Genomic DNA, 20,548 nt, shown 5'->3' on the forward strand with positions numbered 1-20,548 from the left:
GGATGGTCCGAAAATGAATCAACAATGGAGTAAAAGACTGCCTCCTTTATATGTAAAGGACCAAAGGGGATTGGTGGAAAGCAAGACTTCTTTAAGGAGTTCAATCCCTATCCATCTTTGAGGCAGATGCCCCTTGCCTTCTGAGGTCATACCCAGAGTCCCGTAATAGAGGGGGAATGAAGGAGAGAAAAGCACACAGAATGTAAAATGGAAGAACCCTTCTTCCAACTGACCTGTGCTATCTGGCTCTACTTACTCTGTTCCCTACTCAGCCTGTTATTTCAAAGACTTTCTGTTGTAAAACTCCCTAGTGGTAGGCAGCCTTTTGTCATGTAACTAGCTCTTTGATGCCATGGTCTTCATTCATGTCTTCATGTCTCAAGCATGGCATAGTTAATGTTGGTGTGAGCACATCCCAAGCAGCTGCCGTGTCATGGCAAGGCAGCCAACTGGCTCCTCTAGTGGTGCGCATGCACACTGTATGTGTCCCTATGCACAGGCAGTTCCCGGCACGGATTGAATAAAAATCAGTTTTCTACACCTCCTGGCTCTGTGTGTTTCATTCTCTGTTCAATGGGTCGTGAAGGGAACACAATCCACATTACATTGGTGACGAGGATGGGATCCCTCATTTTAAAGAAAAAGACAATTTGGATTAAAGACAGTGTCAGCAGCCCCACGACCATAAACTGAGGAAGCAAAGATTGGATGTTCCTCATGAGCCTGCACGCCCCCCTGTTGAATCTCATGTGCTCAGTTGACAGCAGAGCAAGCCCATTAAGATATCAGACATTGAAAATGCAGGGAAAGATGCAGCCAATGCTGTAGCATTTCGTTGTCCTGTGCCTTTTAGATGTGAGTGATCAACAGGCTTTGGGTCTGAGATGTGTGAGGGTCTAGAAATATGACACAGACAACTTTGTAAAGATTTTTCAAGATTAGCCATTTTATTAAATCAAAAGGTTGGATAAACGCCTCACTATCCCTACCTTGATGAGGATTTCCCTGCCTAAAATAAACTAAATGAAACTCTGTAATAAAAGGATGTCTGTCCCTCACACTTGTACATTCAATAAAGCAATAAGAAACGCATGGCAGTTCAATTCAACAAATATATATATTTTTATATATATGCTACTGGGAAGCCGTTTTTCTACTGCAAATTATATATTGTTTTTATTAAAACTTGAAACCTTTTAAAAGCACATTTTTGGCAGTGCAGTGATTTATTTTTCGGCGTGCACTTGTTGCTGAATATTGATGGATTTTGTTAATTAAAGGGAGTGCAGCTTCCAAAGGAACTCGACCTCGTGGTCTGTGTTTACCTTTCAATTTCATATATATAAAGATATAATCACATTCACAATATGACCACTGCCTCTGCTCATGACCTGAGTGAATTCCCATTTCCCAGGTCTGAGCAAGGTAATGCTCCACAGGTCAAAAGAAATAAGGGAATCCTGCTTGCCACAAAGTTCCAACACAGTTCTTGTGGATTCAAACTTGATAACAAAAAGTTCTGTTGTCTCAATAATGTACCAAAAGGAGTAAGAACAAGTTTCACATTTTGTTTTCTCCAGGAATACAACAACAATTTTCCTTGTCGGGATGATTTGCCACAAACTTTGATTTCTGAAGAAATGTAACCCCTCCAAAGCAGGTTTACATAATTATTCTTTCAATGTCACATTTACCATAGTTGCCTTTGTTAGAGCAACACTTCAGCACGTGTATCACCTACCATCATGCCAGACCTTCTACATCAACAACTTGCCATCCTTGCTCCTTCCTGATCAAAACACTTCACAAAAGAACAAAGTGTGGCTTAAGTGGTGTGAAAAACCTAAAGGTCTTTCCCAACCACTCCCTGGTGATCTACGCAGATGGCCAGGGGCAGGCCATTGGATTTGTATCCCGACCCTGTGGATGGACAAGCGGGGGAGGATCGTCTGGGTAGAGGGTCCTTAGGGATTGATTAGGGAGGGAATACCTGACGGTGAGATATGGTACCCCCCCTTCCTGGTAGTGTCCTTTCCAAGCCCCCTCAGCCTGTATGAGGTACATTCAAGAACACATTCCTCCTTTCCCTAAACACTATTCAAATACTGAGACGAAGAAGAGGACATCAAGGACAGTACAGATTTCCCATGAGAAACACCACTACCACTATGATACTGGGATGGGGAAGATGCAGATCAAAGCACACCAACTTCCCCAATAGACATGTCCCACTAACAAGGCCAGGCAGGGTCAGGCAATTGACTTCAACTATGCCCACCTGCAGCCTGTTAACTATTTAGATGAATATAAAAGGAACACATATACTTGGCAAGGAGAGCAAGTTAGAGTACAGGTTGGAGAACCAGTTGGAACACGATTTGGAGAGCGAACTGGAGGGCAGATCACAGCAGAACCAGGAACCAAGCAAAGGAGAACAGGATGCTGAAACGCTGAGGGGCTGTCATGTGAAGCCGAGGAAAGCATGGGAGGAAGCATGTCTCCAGGGAGCCAGAGGTGTCTGCAGGAGGAAGCCGAGGGGAGTGCTTATCCCGTGTTGCATGCTTCCAAGTCCATGCTTGTTCACCAGGGTAAGAATAAGAACCCAGGATGGTCTGAGGGGCAGGTGCGGAGACCCTGATCTCAAATATAAGGACGGTTAAGGAAGGAAATCTGAAGGAGGCTGTTAATTTATTTGCCGGTAAACACAAAACAGTATACATTGCATCGGAGTGACTGGGAGTGAAAACACTCGTTACTGAACGTCACCAGTAGCCAGTTTAACAAATGAGCAATGTGAAAAAAGATACTGCTAACAAGGGGACAGTGGTAAAAGCTTTTTGGAAGGAAACAGTATCACAGAATGGTCACATATTAGAATATACGCATTTGAAAGTCTCTGTGAAAGTAAAGGAAAACGCTGTGACGGCAGGGGAGCTGTGCACAACTGAAAACTGAGCTAAATAGAGTTCCTCGTCAGAAGGTGAGGTGGAAGAAAATGGAAGCAATTGCAAAACTATGAAAACATGAAAATTACATTAAGAGCAAAACTGTGAAACATTAATAGTAAAAGACATTGCGCGTGAACCAAGAGTGTTGAGAAGCATAAGGGTGGCCCCTAGGCAGGAGGCTGATACAGGAGGCCAGAAGAGATCCCCCCTAACAACTGTGTATAAATTAAGAGTAAAGTTAGACACCTGAATAGTGCAACCTCTAGTGGGTGAACCGCGCAGTCCGCCAACTGCACCACGACCAGGGGAGACCTAAGATACGAAGGACTTGGTTTTGCATGGGGAAGAGTGTTCCGCAAGCAATAAGTGAAGAGTGACATTTTCCAAAGGAACTGTTTTGAAATTACTTTTGTGGTTGCAAATGTCCCACTACCTGGGAGATTGGAAATGAAAAATATAACAGTGACAACAAATCAAAATAGAGATCCCGAATTGCGGCATTTCAGTTGTGAGTATCTGCAGTAGTATGCCCAAAATCAGCCCTAGTTGAAGCACTTCCTGTACTCTCCTATCACATAAGCCTGCATGGTCGGAGAACATTTGAGCCAATCAGGGGGGTGGGGATTCTATTGTTTTGGCGGGAGCAACTGGTTGTTTATGATGTGTCACATGCAAGAACACTTGAGAGCACAGAGAGGACAAGAGGGTAGCATGGAAAGGGTTAACAATCATAGCTAAACAGTAATCTCATTCATGGAGACCTTAGTTCATAGTGCATGGGACGGTAACACATTTAAACACAACATTAAGCAGGAAATATGGACGTTCGAGTGGCCCTACGTGGAGAGCAACCATCCCTGTCTCTAAGAATGGTCATAGTCCCTTCAGATAAGTGGGATGTAAAGGTGGTACCCAGCCAGAGGCAGATGGGGTTGCCAACCAGGAAGTAGGCAGCACCAGGGGGCTGGGGGTTATTAGTTTAGGAAATGCTGGAGGTGCTGAATAAACAAGCTGGTCTTGAATAGTCGTCTCAATTTCAGGTTTTGCTCTCTGGAAGTTTGTTCCCTAACGTGTGTGCTATTGATGACAATAGTCTGCTGCCAGTCCAGGTCTTCTTGGAGATTTCCCTTTGGATGAGACTCTTGCTGGTTGAACACAGTTTTCTTGCTGGAACTTTTAAAGAGGATACGCAGTTCAGGCATTTGGGATCAGAGTTCCAAATGACTCTGTGGTTTAGGTCCCTTACTCTCAAGTAGATTTGGTATTATACTGGAAGTCAATAGATGTATCTAAGGTTTGAGGACTTGTGTTTTTTTCTCTAATGACCAGTGATCATGCAGGTCGCAGACTCTCATTGGATGGAGTGCTAGCCCATTGGAGCATGTCGATCATTTCTGCTTCCTAATTGGGTGAAATCCTTCTTCACTGGACGACCTCTGCTTTTTGATTGGGTGGCTTCTACCCAATTAAATAAGTGTCTATGGCTTCCACAATGAATTCCATTCAATAGAATGAGTTGGTAGATGGCAAATTGTCTCCTAACTCTGCCACCCGGTCCCAAAGTACTGAAGGTAGTATGTGTGCTCATCAATTCCAGTAGCTTTACTTTTCCCCATTATACATCCAAGAGTAAATGTAACAGAACTCAAAGAAAACATTATGGGTTAAAGCACATTAAGAGAAAGCTAGTCTGCTAGCCTGTCCATTTGCCCACTTTTATATTTAAACATCTCCTCTTCATGTGTAGTCCCGCTGCTTGGGATAGTTCACAACAACACATTTGAATAAGTCAACTAAGAAGAGATCTACAAATCATTTGTGGGGTGAATTCTCAGAAAGTCATTACATTTGCCTGTATCCTGTTTATGTTCTGACCTTTCTGTGCTTTAATAGTCAGAATTTGAGCTACTGTATGTGACAGAGAACACATGGCAACAGTGCTGCTGCACATTAGACTTGAAGATATTGAGATGTCTCAATGCACAAAAACACTTCCAACCTCAAAACAGTAGTGCCAAACCGGATGTCTATAGGACTAGAAGACATAAAGTATCTACATTGCGTGCAATGCATCTATTAAACTATAACATATAACCAATTTTACAAAATCTGAACAATAAGTCAGGTACAATAATTTTTCTTAGTCTCAGTAGACGTTCTTTGATGATTACTCGTCATTCATTTTAGCCATTGCCAACACGTGTTTAAATCTAATTATCACTTGTCTTCATCAGGGCTTTAGGCATCAAAAGACAAATTCAAATTTTCAAAATAAAACATAAAAACAAATCAAGCATGGACTGGCCAATACTATTTCACTACGTTGTGATCTGCAGGGGGTCTCATTGGACAAGGACTGTCGCCCCCAGACCCAACTGCCCAGCATCGCCACAACTGTTTAGATTTCATCTACGGCCCCATAACTACACAGGATTTCTCCCAGCCATAAGGGTTTGAACTTGAATGGTAAGCTCTCTTCAGAGAATCATTAAGCAACAGACAAAATTTGAAACATCAAGGAGCTGCAAGAGCGGGAAAGGAAATGTCCCCCGAAATGTCCCCACCAAGTACATAAACTACATAAAAGGAAGATGTTCGCCTTCAAAGTTGCAGCAGATAATGCTGTCAAAAGCGGTGCAGGTTGTGGGGTGTTTATAACAGGTCATCATAGCATCCAGGACACAGTCAAGTTGTCTCTGGTCCCGGATGAATAGATCGTTCAGTCCTGCCTTTCTTTTAATCTGATACCTTCAGTTTTTTTTTATTGTTTCATTATAATTCCTGTAGCAGAATCTAAGGGAAAAATAGCACTAAATAAGCTGCCCCCACCTGGCACCTGGCATGGGATCACCTGAGATCTCCGGGACACCCTGAAGGATTTTATAGAGAAAGTAAAGAGTTAAGTTTTACGCTGGGTTTATCTCTAAAATACATCAAAACAATTACAGCAGAATAGACATCCACTGCTTTTGAGATGTAAGTCAAAACCTTAACGGTTAGATTACAGGGCCGCCTGGGGCATGGCTTAAGTCTCTAGACAGAACAACTTTTCTACAAACATATTTTCTGACCCAGAATAGGCAGCATGTTGCTCAATGAAAATACCAAGTTCTTTGCAATGGTTTGAAGGACTGGCAATTTTGGCAGATCAGCGACCTGTGGCAGATACAGTGATTATGCCAGATCACAAAGTGTGGTGATGCGGTGATGCCAGAAAACAAAGGTTTAGATATCCGATAACTTAACCAGATAGCAAAATGTCAGAGTAGATGGTCTACATGGCTGCATTGATACTCATGATGAACACTCTGATTGACAGTTCTATGAAACCATTAAAAGCCTCCATGTCCTCATATGCAGGTGGATGTATGCAGCCTGTGGAGTGCACCACTATGCAACACTGGAGTGCCCCTGTAATTTCCTGAGGCAGAGGGCCCTCTGAGCATCGGCGCAGGGGATTGTTTTGCGCTAGATCAGTTTTCCACTGAGGTACTGAAACAAGTCACAGCTGTGTCACAAGATACTAAAAACTATAAGAGTCTTAACCAAATGCAGACTTGTCGTCCAGCCGCGCTTTGTTACATAGAGAGAGTGAACGTGTTTTATATGAACTTTTAGCTTTGGATGTCAAGCATGTTATTTATTGAGAAATGGTTCTATATGTATAAATATAGTTTGTTCAATAATAATACATTACAAGAACTAACTTTACTTGATCGCAGACTGTTCCCAAACAATGAGACACTCATGTGTACAGAGGAGAATTGGTTCTGGCAAGATCACATGCACACACACACTAAGTGTAGGGACAGCGGGCCTCAATATGAGCTCTAGTCTTAAAACACTGGTCCATCGCAGTGCCCGCTGCTACCATCTGACTGCCCGGCCCTACCAAGATTCATCTTCTCCAATCAAAAAAATTAATTCCAAGTTCTCTGTCTTCTTTTTTTATAATTTGCGTTATCACAAAAGTGGTTGAATTAAATTACCTGCATTATGAGGGCAGCATGATGGTTGCATCACCAGCTGGTAACAAACTAATAAAGAGATCCTAGCTATTGAAATACTCTTTGATCTTATGTCCATTGTAAGATAAAAGAACAGGACGCTATCCATTGGAGTTCTCCCATGCTTTTGGCATACAGCAGGTGAGGGAAGATCAAAGACCAACAGGAGTGTCCAATCTTTCGGAGCATGAGTGCAAGAGATTTGATGTGATTAGGTGTCGGGCATGATGTAGACATCGTCATCTTCCCTGTTTGCCGCCTGACTGTAATTGTAATACATTTGATCGGTATTGCCGTAAATGGGGTGCTCTCCATCGTTGTTATCGCTCTGCATATAATAGTCTTCCTCCCCATTTTGTGATCTATTGTACAAAGGGGGGAAACAGACAGATGGTTAAATGTTCAAGAGATGTGCTGTTAATACATACATAAACCACTATAAATAGTAACGACAAATTATTGTGTTGTTTGTGTCGAATCACTGAGGTAATGCCTGAAGGCTCTATGCTATGAGTGCAATTTTTAGGGGGTGCCGAGTATGGTAATCAATCATTTACAGCAAAGGTGCCCCACCACTCATCATGGGAATAGCAATATCTAAATTTGAGAGACACATTGCAGGTCTCCAATACAGCCATGGAGAATGACATTTTAATGAAACATGAACAAAGAAAACATATCAGTTTATTTTGTTTTTTTGGGGGGCCCTCGCCAAGCCCCCCCGTTTCCCCATGTTTAAAAAACCCACCCCAAACCCCTCCCCACCATATTTCAACCCTTACCCCGCACCCCATATATTGTTTTTAAATAATTCGGTATTTTTTATTTATTTTTTATTTGTTTACATTTCATTGTCTATTTGTTATTCGGTATAATCACTGGATACGCGAGGATTATGGTGTCCAAGCCTCATCAAGAACTAAACCATCCATTAAATGGTCTTGGGGTACAAAGGAATGTTGGCCACAAGTGGGGTTGAGACTCCAAGGGGGGTTAGCAACTGCCGGATGCATCATGTGTCTAAAGCCAGGATTGCTTGGAAGCAATTGAGGTCCTCATAAAGCGATCAGTGCCATACAGACTGATTTTGCCACTGCCAAGCAGATCTTCATTTCATGTATTAATCGATTCATTTTTAGAAAGATACTCTATACCACAGTACCATCGTCGCTGTGTTACACAGAAGTATTCACACATATTTATGTATGCATTGTAGCCTACTCACAGGTCTGGCAGGTAAAGCCAGGGCAAATACGAACCAGAATAAAGCATGGCTGGGAAATGGTGGGTTGATGGTACTGTTTATTTGGAGTGCTTACAGATATGAATCAGAGCATAGAATAGTTGTATACAGTGCAGGGGAGATTAACTTAAACATGCTTGGTTGGTGTATCATAGTTCTGAGGATGGTGTCTCTTTAGCTGGTCTCAAAGTGCTGTAGAATATGATATGATATGATATGGCATTTATAACGCGCCTATACACAAGTGTTTCAAGGCGTGACGAGGCAAGGGAGGGGGCGCAGGGAGAGGACAGACAACAATCCTACTAGGCCAGGTATCATTCAGATCGCGCAAGTGCATCGGAAGAGGGAAAGGAGAAGTGGGGGTGGTTGGGGGAGGGCAGACAGTGCAGTACATGGGAAAAAAGAATAAATAACAATAAATAGAAGTACGACCAGCAGGTGGCAAGTGCAAAGGTAAGTGCAGACATCAGTGTAAGTGCTGGTAGTGGGACTGTAGGGATGCAGAAAACAGTCCCCAAGAGAGGGGGTTGCCAGGAAGGCAGTGCAGGTGTGTTACTGGTGGGGGAGGGGACCTGGGCCCGGGATCAGAGGGTGGCCAGGTAAACAGTCCAGTTTCAGTTTCAGCCAGGAGGTCAACAGGGGAGAGGAGGAGAAAAAGCAGAAGCACAGAGAAAGATTTTGAGGTGTTTCCGGAACCAGAGATGATTCTCCTCAAGTTTCAGTGAGGCTGTTCCAGGGGAATGCCCCAGCTGAAGAAAGAGATCTACCACCAACTCGTTGCTTGGTGAAGCGACTGCGCCTGAGAGAGTTGGAGGTGGATGAACGAAGAGCTCGAGAAGGAAGATATTTGGGAAGAGAAAGTTGCAGGTATTGAGGCCCCAGGCCCCATAAGACCTTGTGGACAATGCAGAGGGTTTTGAATTTAATCCTCGCAGCCACTGGGTGCCAATGCAGAGATTTCAGTCCAGGAGAGATTCGATCCCTGGGCTTGAGGCCAAGGACAAGTCTCGCAGTCCTGTTCCGGATGAGTTGCAGAGGGCGGAGAGTAGAAGCAGGCATATTTAGAAAGAGGCTGTTGCAATACTCCAGCCTAGAAAGAACCTGAGCTCTGAAGACAGTGAGCTTCTGGGGGAAGGAGAGGAAGGGAAGAATACCTCTGAGGCGGTGCAGCTGGTAGTGTGATTTCTTAGAGACCTCAGTGATATGAGGAGAGAAGGAGAGTGTGGAGTCGAAGATGACCCCAAGGTTTTTAGCCTCACAGGTTGGAGCAGGGAGAGGGCCAAGAGAGGCCGGCCAGAGAGTGACATGAAAGGAGGGAGCAAGTGTGCCGATGAGGAGAATCTCGGTCTTACTGGAATTAAGGTAAAGATCATTGGCGGCACACCACTCCTGGATAACAGACCGACAGAGATGCGAGAGGGAGAGGAGGTGGCTGAGGGTAGCCTGAAAATGAGCTGAGTGTCATCCGCATAGCACTGGAAGTTGGGACAGAGTGTGGCAGTGCAGTGGGCGAGAAGTGCCAGGTATTGGTTGAACAGCCAGGTAGAGAAGTTAGACCCCTGGGGGACACCACAAGTAGAGATAAAAATAGAGGAGAGGAAGGACCCAAGTTGAGCCTCGGAGGGTCGTTCAGAGAGGAAAGAAGACAGCCACACCAGGGCCTGACCGGTGATCCCCAGGTTATCACAGAGATGGTTGAGCAAGATGGCATGGTTGACCGTGTCAAAGGCAGAAGAGAGATCCAGTAAGATAAGGACACAAGGAGTGTTGGAATCAAGGTTGGAGAGCAGGTCTTCACAGATGTTCAGGAGAGCAGTTTCCGTGCTCGTGGCAGCTTTGAAGCCAGACTGATGATCATGGAGACAACCAACAGATTCAGTGTGAAGATTGAGCTGGGAGATGGCCAGCTTTTTCAAGAGTTTGCCCAGGAAAGGAGTGATAGAGATTGGGTGATAGTTAGCCAGGCAGGACGGGTCGGCAGAGGGTTTCCTAAAAAGAGGGTGGACAAGGGAGTACTTCAGGGGAGAAGGGAAGACCCCAGTGGCGAAGGAGTGGTTGCAGAAGTCAGCCAGGGCAGGAGCCAGGGAGTCAATGTGGTCCTTGATGGTTTTGGAGGAACAGGGATGAACCTGCTTTGACGAGACTTTCATAGATCGGACTTCCTCATCAGGGGAGAACAGGGGAACGGCAGAGAAGGAGGGAGGAGAGGTGGCCGCAGAAGGACCAGAGGAAGGAGCAGGGAGTAGAGGGAGGAAGGGGAGAGGAGGAGAGAGAGGACAGGATGTTCTGAGTTTGAGAGATGAAATGAGAAGCCAATGCCGTGCAGAGGGCCTGGGAAGGGATAGAAGTGGTAGAGACTGCGGCAGGATTGGCCAATTTCTTGCAGTTTTTAAAGAGTTTGGGTGGGTTGTTAGATGCCGCAGTGATGCGGGCTTGGATGTGAGCTCTCTTGTTGGTGAAGACAGAGAGCCGGTATTGCCTTTGGAGCAGGCGGCAGGCCAGTTTATCAGAGGATGTACATGAAGCACACCATTTCCTCTCAGCCACCCTGCACTTGCATTTAAGGTTGACGAGGTCTGAGTCGTACCAGGAGTTGCACTTAGCTTTGGGCTTCAGGCAGATCCTCATGACAGGGGCAAGAACATTGAGAGTATCAGATATAGCAGAGTGCAGCAAGGAGAGGGCTGTGTTAGGGTGTGAGAGTGCCAAAGGGGTAAGGGGATGAGAGAAGGTGGAGGCTAAAGCCTCAACTGACACGTCCTTCATGGGTCGGATGACCGAGAAGATGGGAGGCAGTGATGGAGTTTTCTTGGCCTGAGGGGTAGAGAGGGTGAGCTGGGAGGAAAGGAGAAAGTGATCACTCCAGGAGAGAGGAGTGGTGAGAGGGATGGAAAGGGGAAGGTCTGAGGAGATCAAAACATCCAGAGTGTGCCCGTCGGGCCAGAGGGGGGAATAGAGAGTGAGAGAGATTCACAAAGGTCGGGAAAGAGTCCAGAGGAAGGACAGGAAGCATACAGGTGGATGTTGAAGTCTCCAAGAAGGAGGAGTTGAGTGGTCGAGACTAGGAGGTAAGAGGAAAGGTCCGCCCACTCAGAGTGGAAAGAGGAGATCTGACCAGGTGGCCGATAGATAGTAGCCCCAGCAAGGGAATGGCTAGGAGAGAGAGAAAGCCTGCAGACGAGGCATTCAAAAGAGGAGTAGGCCGGAGTAGGAATGATAGAGGCAGGAATCCAATTGGGGAAGATCAGGGCTACACCCCCTAGAGAACTGCTCACGATGCTGGTGGGAAACCATTGACACATAAATACACCTATGATTGAAAAACATTCTTAATCCACCAACTCCTACCGTAACTGCAGTACCTTTTACCACGACTCTGCTGAAGCAAATTTACCAATATGCAGTTTAGTGGTTTTACTTGTAAATGCGAGAACATTTTTTTGCATAAATATCAAGAAGGGACCTGTGTCCTAATAAACACAAATACAATAGAGCATGATAAACCTGATAATAGGTGCCTAATTTAGTAGGAAATTAGGATCAAATGTATTAGGAGTACCTGAAAAAGTGGCATATAAAAGGCTATACTTCAGAGGATGGTCAGATTTAAGGGATCCCTTAACAGATCACAGTAATAAGATAAATTCAAAAAAGCATATCGACATTGGGATTGTAAGCAGACAATGTGCTGATTTGAAATCTCTGCCATTGAGAAAAACCTGAAAAAAAAAATGATGGAAGCGAGAAAATGGAAGGGCATCTTCTTGAGTGTGGGGTAACAGTAAAAGCATTGGTATAGTAAATCCTATTTTTAAATTACCACCTTATTATGAGTTTGTATCACCTGTGATACTTAGAGCATTAAATAAATTAAAAGTACTGTGTGGGGTGTATCATCCATATAGGTCTTCACTATGGCATAACATGTGGCGTTTTCAATTACTCAACAACCTAGTTACGTTTTGGAATCATATAGGATATTTATGATATGAGGTACATAAAAACCAATGCGTGGAATAAATATGGGAAAGCGTTTACCATATGGGATATTTACAGTATGGGATACATAAAAACGATTGCATCGAGCACACCATATTTAATATGTGCATTACTTTCTATATGCCCAGGACCATAGATATGTCTTGCTATAAAAACTCATATTCAAGTGGTAATTTGTAAATAGGCAGACAAATAATGTTTTACCGTTATCACCATACACCATACTCATAATGATGCCCTCTGCATAGATTACCTTTAAAGGTGATGTAAACAGACCTAAGAATCAAGTGTTTGGCCTATTCACTGTGCTTTTCAACAAGTAAAGGGACATCCAGTATGTGCACTGTGCAAATCCACCAGATCGCAGTTTCATGGAAAAAAAATAAATCATCCCGGTCTTTATGTTAGCCTGGGAAACATCATGAATTAACTTTCAAAGCTGACAACTTTCAGAGCAGCAGGGAAAGGTTGCCTTTATGATTACTTCCTAATTTATCTGCAGGGAAATCCTACACACCAAAAAATGCCCCGGCGAGGTTTCGAAGTGTTAGGGAGAATTCTCCAGAATGGCTCATTTCCCTTACCTATAGAGTCCCTTAGCAGCTTTGCTGGATTCCTGGAATTTTATTTTTCACCTGGTAAGAGTGTGAGCCTTTTTTTCCCATTCTTACATTTGTTTTGTTGTGTGTGTTCAACATTTTCTTGTGTTCATAGACTGTGGAGCCTCACCTACTCTATAGCCATCATCTTTTTACTGTGTGTTACACAGCACCTTCAGTGCAGTGACACAGGGTTGTCTTTTCGACTTCCCAACTCCGACTCCATTTTCTGGGGCTGACTACTGTCTCCCAGAACATGTAAAGTTGCCATTGACTTTATTAGTCTCTTTTAAAACTCACAGACCCAGTACAAACTATCTTAAATAGAGTTCTGGAAAGGGTTAATACTTATCCCTTGTCTGTTTCTCTTGGAGCATTATTTTGCTCCCTTTTCATTAAGACTTGGCTGGTGGCAGTGGTAACTACCCCATTTTTCCTACCGAGGTTATCTTAAAATAGCCCTGGTATTGTTTTAGGCTATCTTGGTAGCCTCAAACTTAAACCCGCTAGACCATATACGTTTTTATACAGTTCAGGCTGGGTTTATTCGCCATTTACATTTCTGAAAGTCTTTCTCGTGTTTTACTCTGCGTGCTAAACCAGGTTTGGTTCCTTTGTTCGTCGTTCTTTCGCAGGCTTCTGCACAGAAGCCCTCCTTAGGTACCTGTATGTCTGGAGGGGACAGGATGTGAGGGAGGGGTTTAGGACTCTCTGCACAGGGTCTCCTAGGAGACCCATGTCGCACTCTGATCTGATTGGCTGTGGTGACTGTCCCGGCGGGACAGCCACCCTGCTGTATGATTGAAAGCCAGGCTGTGTGAATGGGGGAAAACTGCATAAAAAACAGGTCTCTGGGGCTGGAAAGGCAGAGTCACCACTGGAACGAGAGAACTGACGAGGAGCTGACAGAAGAGGACCCTACCATGACTGAACCACCCAGTGAAGCCCTGCTGCAGGTCTGAATCTTCATACTCCAACAACAGGAAAGATCTGCAAGGAATCTTCTCCCCTTGAGCTGGTGGGAACAACCAGTTTACCAAACTGCTCGCCAGGCCTCCCTTCCCTGGTCGAGTTTTGCTGTACAGAGCTACAGTGAACCGGATAGCCAGGAGGAACAGACCCTGCTTGCGTTTTAAGGAGCGCACCTTTTATTCGTTGCTTTGCTCTGCTGCTGGTTTCTTCCCTGGGAAGTGCAGGACCCTCCAGTCTTCGTACTTCGTGTAAGTCCGACAGGCGCTTCAGGAACCGTGAGCCTGAAGGACCTCCAGGAACGTCCGCCTCATCTACAGCCTTCTTCTCCATTTAAGGTACTGTTCAAATCCGGTTGTTCGTTTCGTTCAGCCGCCGTGAAAGCGTGTGAAACCTTATGCCAATCCGAGGGCTTGCCCTTCTCCATTCTTTAAACTAACCTTTCTGCCAACCAACTTCGTCCTGAATTCTTGGCAAAGACTTAACCGCGAACTACCCTGACCTGTGTGATCTTGAGCAAAGACTTTGGTCCATTGACTTTGGGCCAGGCCCCTTGAATCTGATTTCCTCACTGTAGTTCCTTTTCTAGATTGCCCTGATTACTTACTTGTTGGTGCTGCTCAATTCGTGTCTAACTTTGTCTTTCCCTCCCTTTTAAATTGCTGGAGTGCCATTTTGCTCACACTTCATTTTGAGCCTAACTTGTCCAGAATCTATTGGGTGTGGTGTAGTGTATTAAGAGTATGATTTTTAAACTGCTTTACTTTAGTGAAATGTTTTACAAATGATGTGTAAATAAATGTATATTCTTTTACTCAGAAACCTTGAGTCAGTGTTTGTTTAAATCATAGTAATTGCTGTCCTTTGTGTGACTATTGATACTGCTCACTTACTCTTGAGATAAGTCTGGCTGCTCAGCCATCGCTACCACTTTACTGTGTAGTACAGGCTTGTACCAAAGGTGAATTTATACTGCCACTTGTAGTCTTAATTGTGTGTGGTGTTCCCAAAGGGTACTGCATATAATTCTGCCTAACACTGGTGTTCAGCGGTGAGGATCAAGTATAGTGATTACACTTAGAGTGCTGCTATTACCTTGGATCAACTAACCACAAGGCTAAACATCACTAAAAAGCAATATTAATCATGTCTGATATGGAAAGCTACAGTCATGAGACCCTCTTTAGTTACACTGTGGATTATATGACAAATCTGTGTAGAGACAGGAATCTCTCTGCCAAAGGCCAGGAGGAAAGGTCTGAATTGATTGAAAGGTTGTTAGAGAAACAAAGTCTGGAGGGTAGGTCTGAAATACCTTACCCCTCAGCAAATGTGGAAAATAATGAGGATGATAATGTGTCTGTTATCGATGAGTTAGAGGAAGTAGATGTGTCTCATAATGTGGGCCTCACTGCTCCCTTACCTGCTCAGCAACCTCAACCTTTGTTCACTGGGACCCCTACAGGTCCTACACTCAGTCCTGAATTCATTGCACTAGAAAAGATGAGGCTTGCATTGGAATTTAAACGTTTAAATGCTCAAACTGAACAAAAGCATCAAGAACTTAAGCCCAGAGAAATGGAGATGAACCATGCCTTAGAAATGAAAAGGTTGTCTATTGAAAATGCTTCTCTCCCAGAGTCTCCTAGGTCTTCCAGTCCTAAGAGACCCCGTATACCAAAAGAAATTGTGGGTATGTATGACGTTAAGCTAGATATTTTAGATTGGTTGGCAATGTTTGAATATAACCATGGGATTCAAGGTTTTACAGGGAATCAGTTGCTTCCCTGTCTCTTCTCTAGGCTACCCACTGTTGCATCTGGTGTTGTGATGGAGTTGGGGGAGGTGGATAGGATGGATTATGAGTGTGTGAAGCTAGCTTCAATTGCTAGATTTGGGAAGACCTCTTTCCAGTACCTTAAGAGAATTAGAACCCTCAAAAAGCATGATGGTTCCCCTTTGGCGCTACCTGGGTTAAGTTTGAAAAACTTAGATGGCTGGGTTAAGGGTTACAGAGGGTTAAGGGTTAAACACTTATGAAGGTGTGAGAAATCTTGTTATGTTGGAGTCAATTCATGATGCCTGCTCTTCTGAGCTCAGACAGCACTTGGCCAGGGCCGGTGCTATGACAAGGCAAGGTTAGGCGCTTGCCTAAATGTGGAAATATTAGAGCGGCAAAATGCTGCTTTAACGACTCCACTCTAATTGTATAATACAAACTGCCTTGCCTGTGATAGCACCACCCCTCACTCTATGCAGGCTGACGCTGGCTGCAGTAGCAGCAGGCAAGGGAGTATGGCACCAAGGACATCGTGAAATGATTGGGGTCGGTTGAGGGTCATGAGTGTGGGCATGGGTATGGCAGCACTCGCTCAAGCGATGGCACTGGCGCATTGGCAATGCGTAACATGAACGGAGCCCTGCACGTGCCACTGCCCCTAGACTGTCCTGACTCTGGCTGAGTCAAATGCGAATGCTGCAATCGGCTGCCTGCAGAGTTAACTTCTTCTTCTTTGTCCAAAGGCAGGCCCAGCGACTGTGACACATAGTCAGAAGGTGAGGTGTTGGTGCTCTAATAAAATTCAATGTATCTCTCTGTGATGATGGGAGGTTGCATGTACAGCTGTGAGGTGCTGCAGAATATACACCATAATTTGCAATTTAGTGTGTGTATTTACGTTCAATTACTGGCCTGCCTTGCTTGCACGCTATCTGTGCTGCAATTCAAGATTCAGCGAGCGCTTCTCCAGTGTGTTTACAATGTCAGGCACTTGGCATCTAACCTACCTTTACTGATCCCCTCCCCTGAGCCCCTTTGTTGGAGGGGGGGGTTGTCTCTGAATGGGTCCTGACTGCTGCCTGCTGGGAGAGGGGCTCGAAGGCTGCATGAGCCCCTCCCTCGGGTGTTCCTGTGGTGGAGGCTTAATTCTTTGTTTTTGGCATAGCCCTTAACCTCATTGATGTGCAGTTCCTGTAATGATAGAGGTGCCTGGTTCTTGACACCCCGCCCCCCCAACAGCACTCTATCAATGAGCCTTACAAGGATCAGCATGTAAAATATACTCAGGTCTTTGCAGGGAGTGCATTAACCCAGAGAGCTGCCACACCAGTTTTAGTGGTTTCTAGTTGATCATTCCACACAAACAGAGTTTGCCTTTGCAGATAAAGTGTTCCAACAGTGCACAGACCGCAAGCGGCCTTGTGCCAGGTGTGGCCAGGCCCTGCAGGCGTGTGTTAGGGAGAATTCTCTGTTTAGGCTGAATTGTCTAACCTAGTGAGTCCCCAAGCAGCTTTGCTGGATTTCTGGAGTTTATTTTTTTCCATCCTGCCAAGAGTGAGACTCTTTTTCTCCCACTCTTGGACATGAATGTGTGTAATTCCTTTGAATGTCAATGTGTTCTATGGGCTATGGGGTCTTTTACTCCATAGGGTCTCATATGTTTTTCTATGTGTGTTACACCGCACCCTCCGTGCCGTAGCACTGGGGCGTCCTAGTGGACCTCCATCATAGACTCCATACCCGGGGACTGACTACTGTCTCCCCGGGCATGTAAAGTCACCATTGGCTTTACTAGACCTAAATTTACTAACAGAACTAGTACAAACCATCCTATTGTGGACATACTAGTAGGGGTAATTCGATTACTCCTGGGTCTGTTATTCGAGGGGGCACTGTCCCGTCCCCCCTCGTCGAGTTTTGGCTGGTGGCAGTGGAAACTACTTGTTATATTCGACCCCGAATATAACCCTATGGGATTCTTCCCATTGTTGGAGATTGATACTTTTTCTCGTTAATCTCTAACATACCAACGGTTTACTTATTTTAAATAAGTCTATGAGATGGTATTTTCAGCCAGAACTCGGTTTTTAAAATGGCGTCTGTGTTCGTCTCTGTGACTCCTAAACCAAAGGTTGAGCCCTTTGTTCCACTTTTGGCGGGGTTCTGTACAGAGGCCCTCCAAAGTGGTGCCATTCTGTCTGGGTTACCACAGGGGTGTGGGAGGGGGTTTAGGCACCCTGGACTGAGTTGCCTTGCCAACTCCTGTCGCACTCTGGTGTGATTGGCCCAAGTGGTGAGCCTCCCCGCTCACCACTTAGCATGTTTTGAGTGACAGCTAGGCTGAATGAATGGGGGTTTTCTGCATAAAAGCAGGGCTTTTGGGACTGGATCTTCAGAAGTCGCCACAGGACCTAAGAATCCAACGAGGGTAAAGCTGAGCCGATCTGCAACGACGACACCGCCGGTGGAGCCCTGCTGAACCGACTCACCACTTCCCGATGACAGAGGAGATCTCCCCGCCGGAGAGTCTCTTCCCCTGACTGGTGGGAACAACCAGTCGCCTTTGCTTTTTCTTCGCTCCAGGACGCAGTGGTCGAATTGCCCGTGCAGAGCACCTTGGCAACCGGATAGCCACTACCCCTGTACCGCGACCAAAAGGTGGTGCCTTGTGACGGAGCACTCCGCGGCTGGTCTCTTCCCTGGTGGTGCAACGATCTTCAACTTTCCTTCGACGACAAGATCATCTCTTCTCTTGGCAAAGACCCGACGTGCATCCACCACCAGGAACAACTGCCCCCGCCGGAGCTGTCTTTCCACAAACAAGGTACCGTGTCCGCCTGGCTTCCCTTTCTGCCGGATAGAGTGAGGTGTCTTAATCCTCGCCTTTCCATTGGGTCGCCTCCAAGCTTTCTTAACTTTCTGTTCTGAACTGGTCCAATCTTTCTATAACAATTTGCGAAAAAGACTCGAAGCGCATTTCCACTGAGACACTTTTTGGGACATATCGCCTTGCCTCTCTCCAAGTGGGCCTGGCCTCTGAACTTTGTGATCTGCAGTAGACCCTGCCTTACTTGCCTTGCATTTGTCCGTAAAGTATTGGTACCGAGTTGATTTCATAACCAGCCTTATTTTTCTCTCCCGACCTAACGAATACTAGAGTGCCATCTAGGTTAAAGCATACACCTCTGTCTGCAAATAAGTGATGCCGTTGAACCTAGACTTGTCGAACTATTGTTAGGGGGATTGATCTTTTTCTTCTTATATAGTAATTGTGATTGAAGTTGTTTGCCGTATTAGTGCCAGAGTGTTTTCCATAGATGTGTTGTTATAAATAAATACCTTTATATCTTTACACCGGAGCCTTGTTCCGTGTTTGCTTGTTCTACTGTGTAAATTGCCCTAGGTTGTATACTCCACATACTCCTAACTCTTCTTGAGGGAAGTCTGACTGCTCAGCCACAGCTACCAAGTGAATCTGTGTGGTACAGACTGCTACCAAGTGGGTTTACTGCCAAACACCTGTAGTCCTAAATCTTTTGCAGTGGTCCCAGAGGGAACTGCACAGGTTTCCACCTAACACTGGTGTACAGCGGTGGGATTTGTATCGAGTATACAGTTTAGAGTGCTTTTCAACACTTTAGGATAACTCACCACAAAGCTTACCACTAAAAAGCAAACTTCTAAAAAAACATGTCTACTATGGAAGTTTACAGTCAAGAATCCTTGTCAGGTGAAAATACTGAGAGCTTACGAGCCCTCTGTAGACAAGAGAATCTTTCTGTAAAAGGCAAGAAAGTGGAACTGATAGCAAGATTGCTGGAACACCAAAGTCTGGGTACTGGTTCAGAGGAACCAACTTCTCCAGCGAATGTAGAAAACAGTAATGGTATTGATCTGAATCAAAGTCTTGATAATGAGTCAGAAGAGGAAAGTGAACCTAATGAAGTTAGCCACTCTGAGCCTCTGTCTGCCTTACCTACTGTACCTGCAGGGCCCATACCAGGTCCCACATGTAACCCTGCTTATTTTGAACTTGAAAAAATGAAGCTCGAATTAGAATACAAACGTTCTTGGCTCAATCTGAAAGAAACCAAGAGCTCGAGTTCAGAGGGATGAATGCCCAGGCTGAGCAGAAGCAAGCTGAGTTAAGACTCAGAGAAATAGAACTTAATCACGAGTTAGAGATGAAAAAGTTGTCTGTGGAAAATGCTTCTCTCTCCTCTGGTTCCTCTAGAAGCTCCAGTCCCAAAAGACCCCGGATGCCGAAGGAATTAGTGGGTATGTATGAACCGAGATTGGATGTGTTGGATTGGTTAAAACTGTTTGAGTACAATCATGGGCTCCAGGACATCACCGGGAATGATTTGCTTCCCTGGTTGTTCTCTAGGCTACCCCCTGTTGCGACTGATGTGGTAATGGAGTTGGGGGAGGCGGATAAGAAGGATTACGAAAGTGTGAAACTGGCTTTGATAGCTAGATTCGGGAAAACCCCTTCCCAGTATCTTAAGAGGTTTAGAACCCTCAAAAAGCATGATGGTACCCCTTGGGCTACCTGGGTGAGTGAAGGGTTGGAAAACTTAGAGGGATGGATTAAGGGTTACAAAGTGAACACTTATGAGGGTATGAAGAATCTTTTTATGTTGGAGTCGATTTTTGATGCCTGTTCTCCCGAGCTCAGACAGCACTTGGCTGATTAGAAGGAATTGGATTCCAGGAACCTAGCTAAGGCTGCTGACTTGTGGGTTGCCAACAGGGCTACTCATAAGGATTCTGGGGCAACTCAGAAAAAGGATGAGGGAAAACAGCCTAAGAAAGACTCAAAAGAGAATTCAAATAACTCAAATTCCAAAGAGGGCCCCAAACAAAACCAGAAGGGTAAGCCACCGGGAAAACCACAGCAGAATAGTGTGTCTTCTGGTGCCAAACCGGAAGGAGGCCAGAACAAGCCACCATTCCAGAAAGCATTCGGTAAATGCTTTGTTTGTGGCTGGACTGACCAC

The 20,548-nt window shown here is 45.0% G+C and overlaps 1 protein-coding gene across 2 annotated transcripts in view; it reads right to left on the minus strand.

Moving 5' to 3' along the window:
* The window catches only part of LRRC25 (leucine rich repeat containing 25), a 299,377-nt gene that overhangs the window by 83,748 nt on the left and 195,081 nt on the right, over nucleotides 1–20,548 (minus strand). Inside the window, exon 3 of one of the 2 annotated variants that reach the window (XM_069649271.1) lies at nucleotides 919–7,317. The exons of the other annotated variant lie outside the window; for it this stretch is intronic. Coding sequence (XP_069505372.1) covers nucleotides 7,167–7,317 — 151 coding nt within the window. The 3' untranslated portion in view covers nucleotides 919–7,166. Of the gene's footprint in view, nucleotides 1–918; nucleotides 7,318–20,548 lie in introns of those variants that run through there. 2 annotated transcript variants of the gene reach the window in all.

Source organism: Ambystoma mexicanum, chromosome 1p, assembly GCF_040938575.1.
Source record: "Ambystoma mexicanum isolate Mex_15411 chromosome 1p, UKY_AmexF1_1, whole genome shotgun sequence".
Classification (NCBI taxonomy): Eukaryota; Metazoa; Chordata; class Amphibia; order Caudata; family Ambystomatidae; genus Ambystoma; species Ambystoma mexicanum.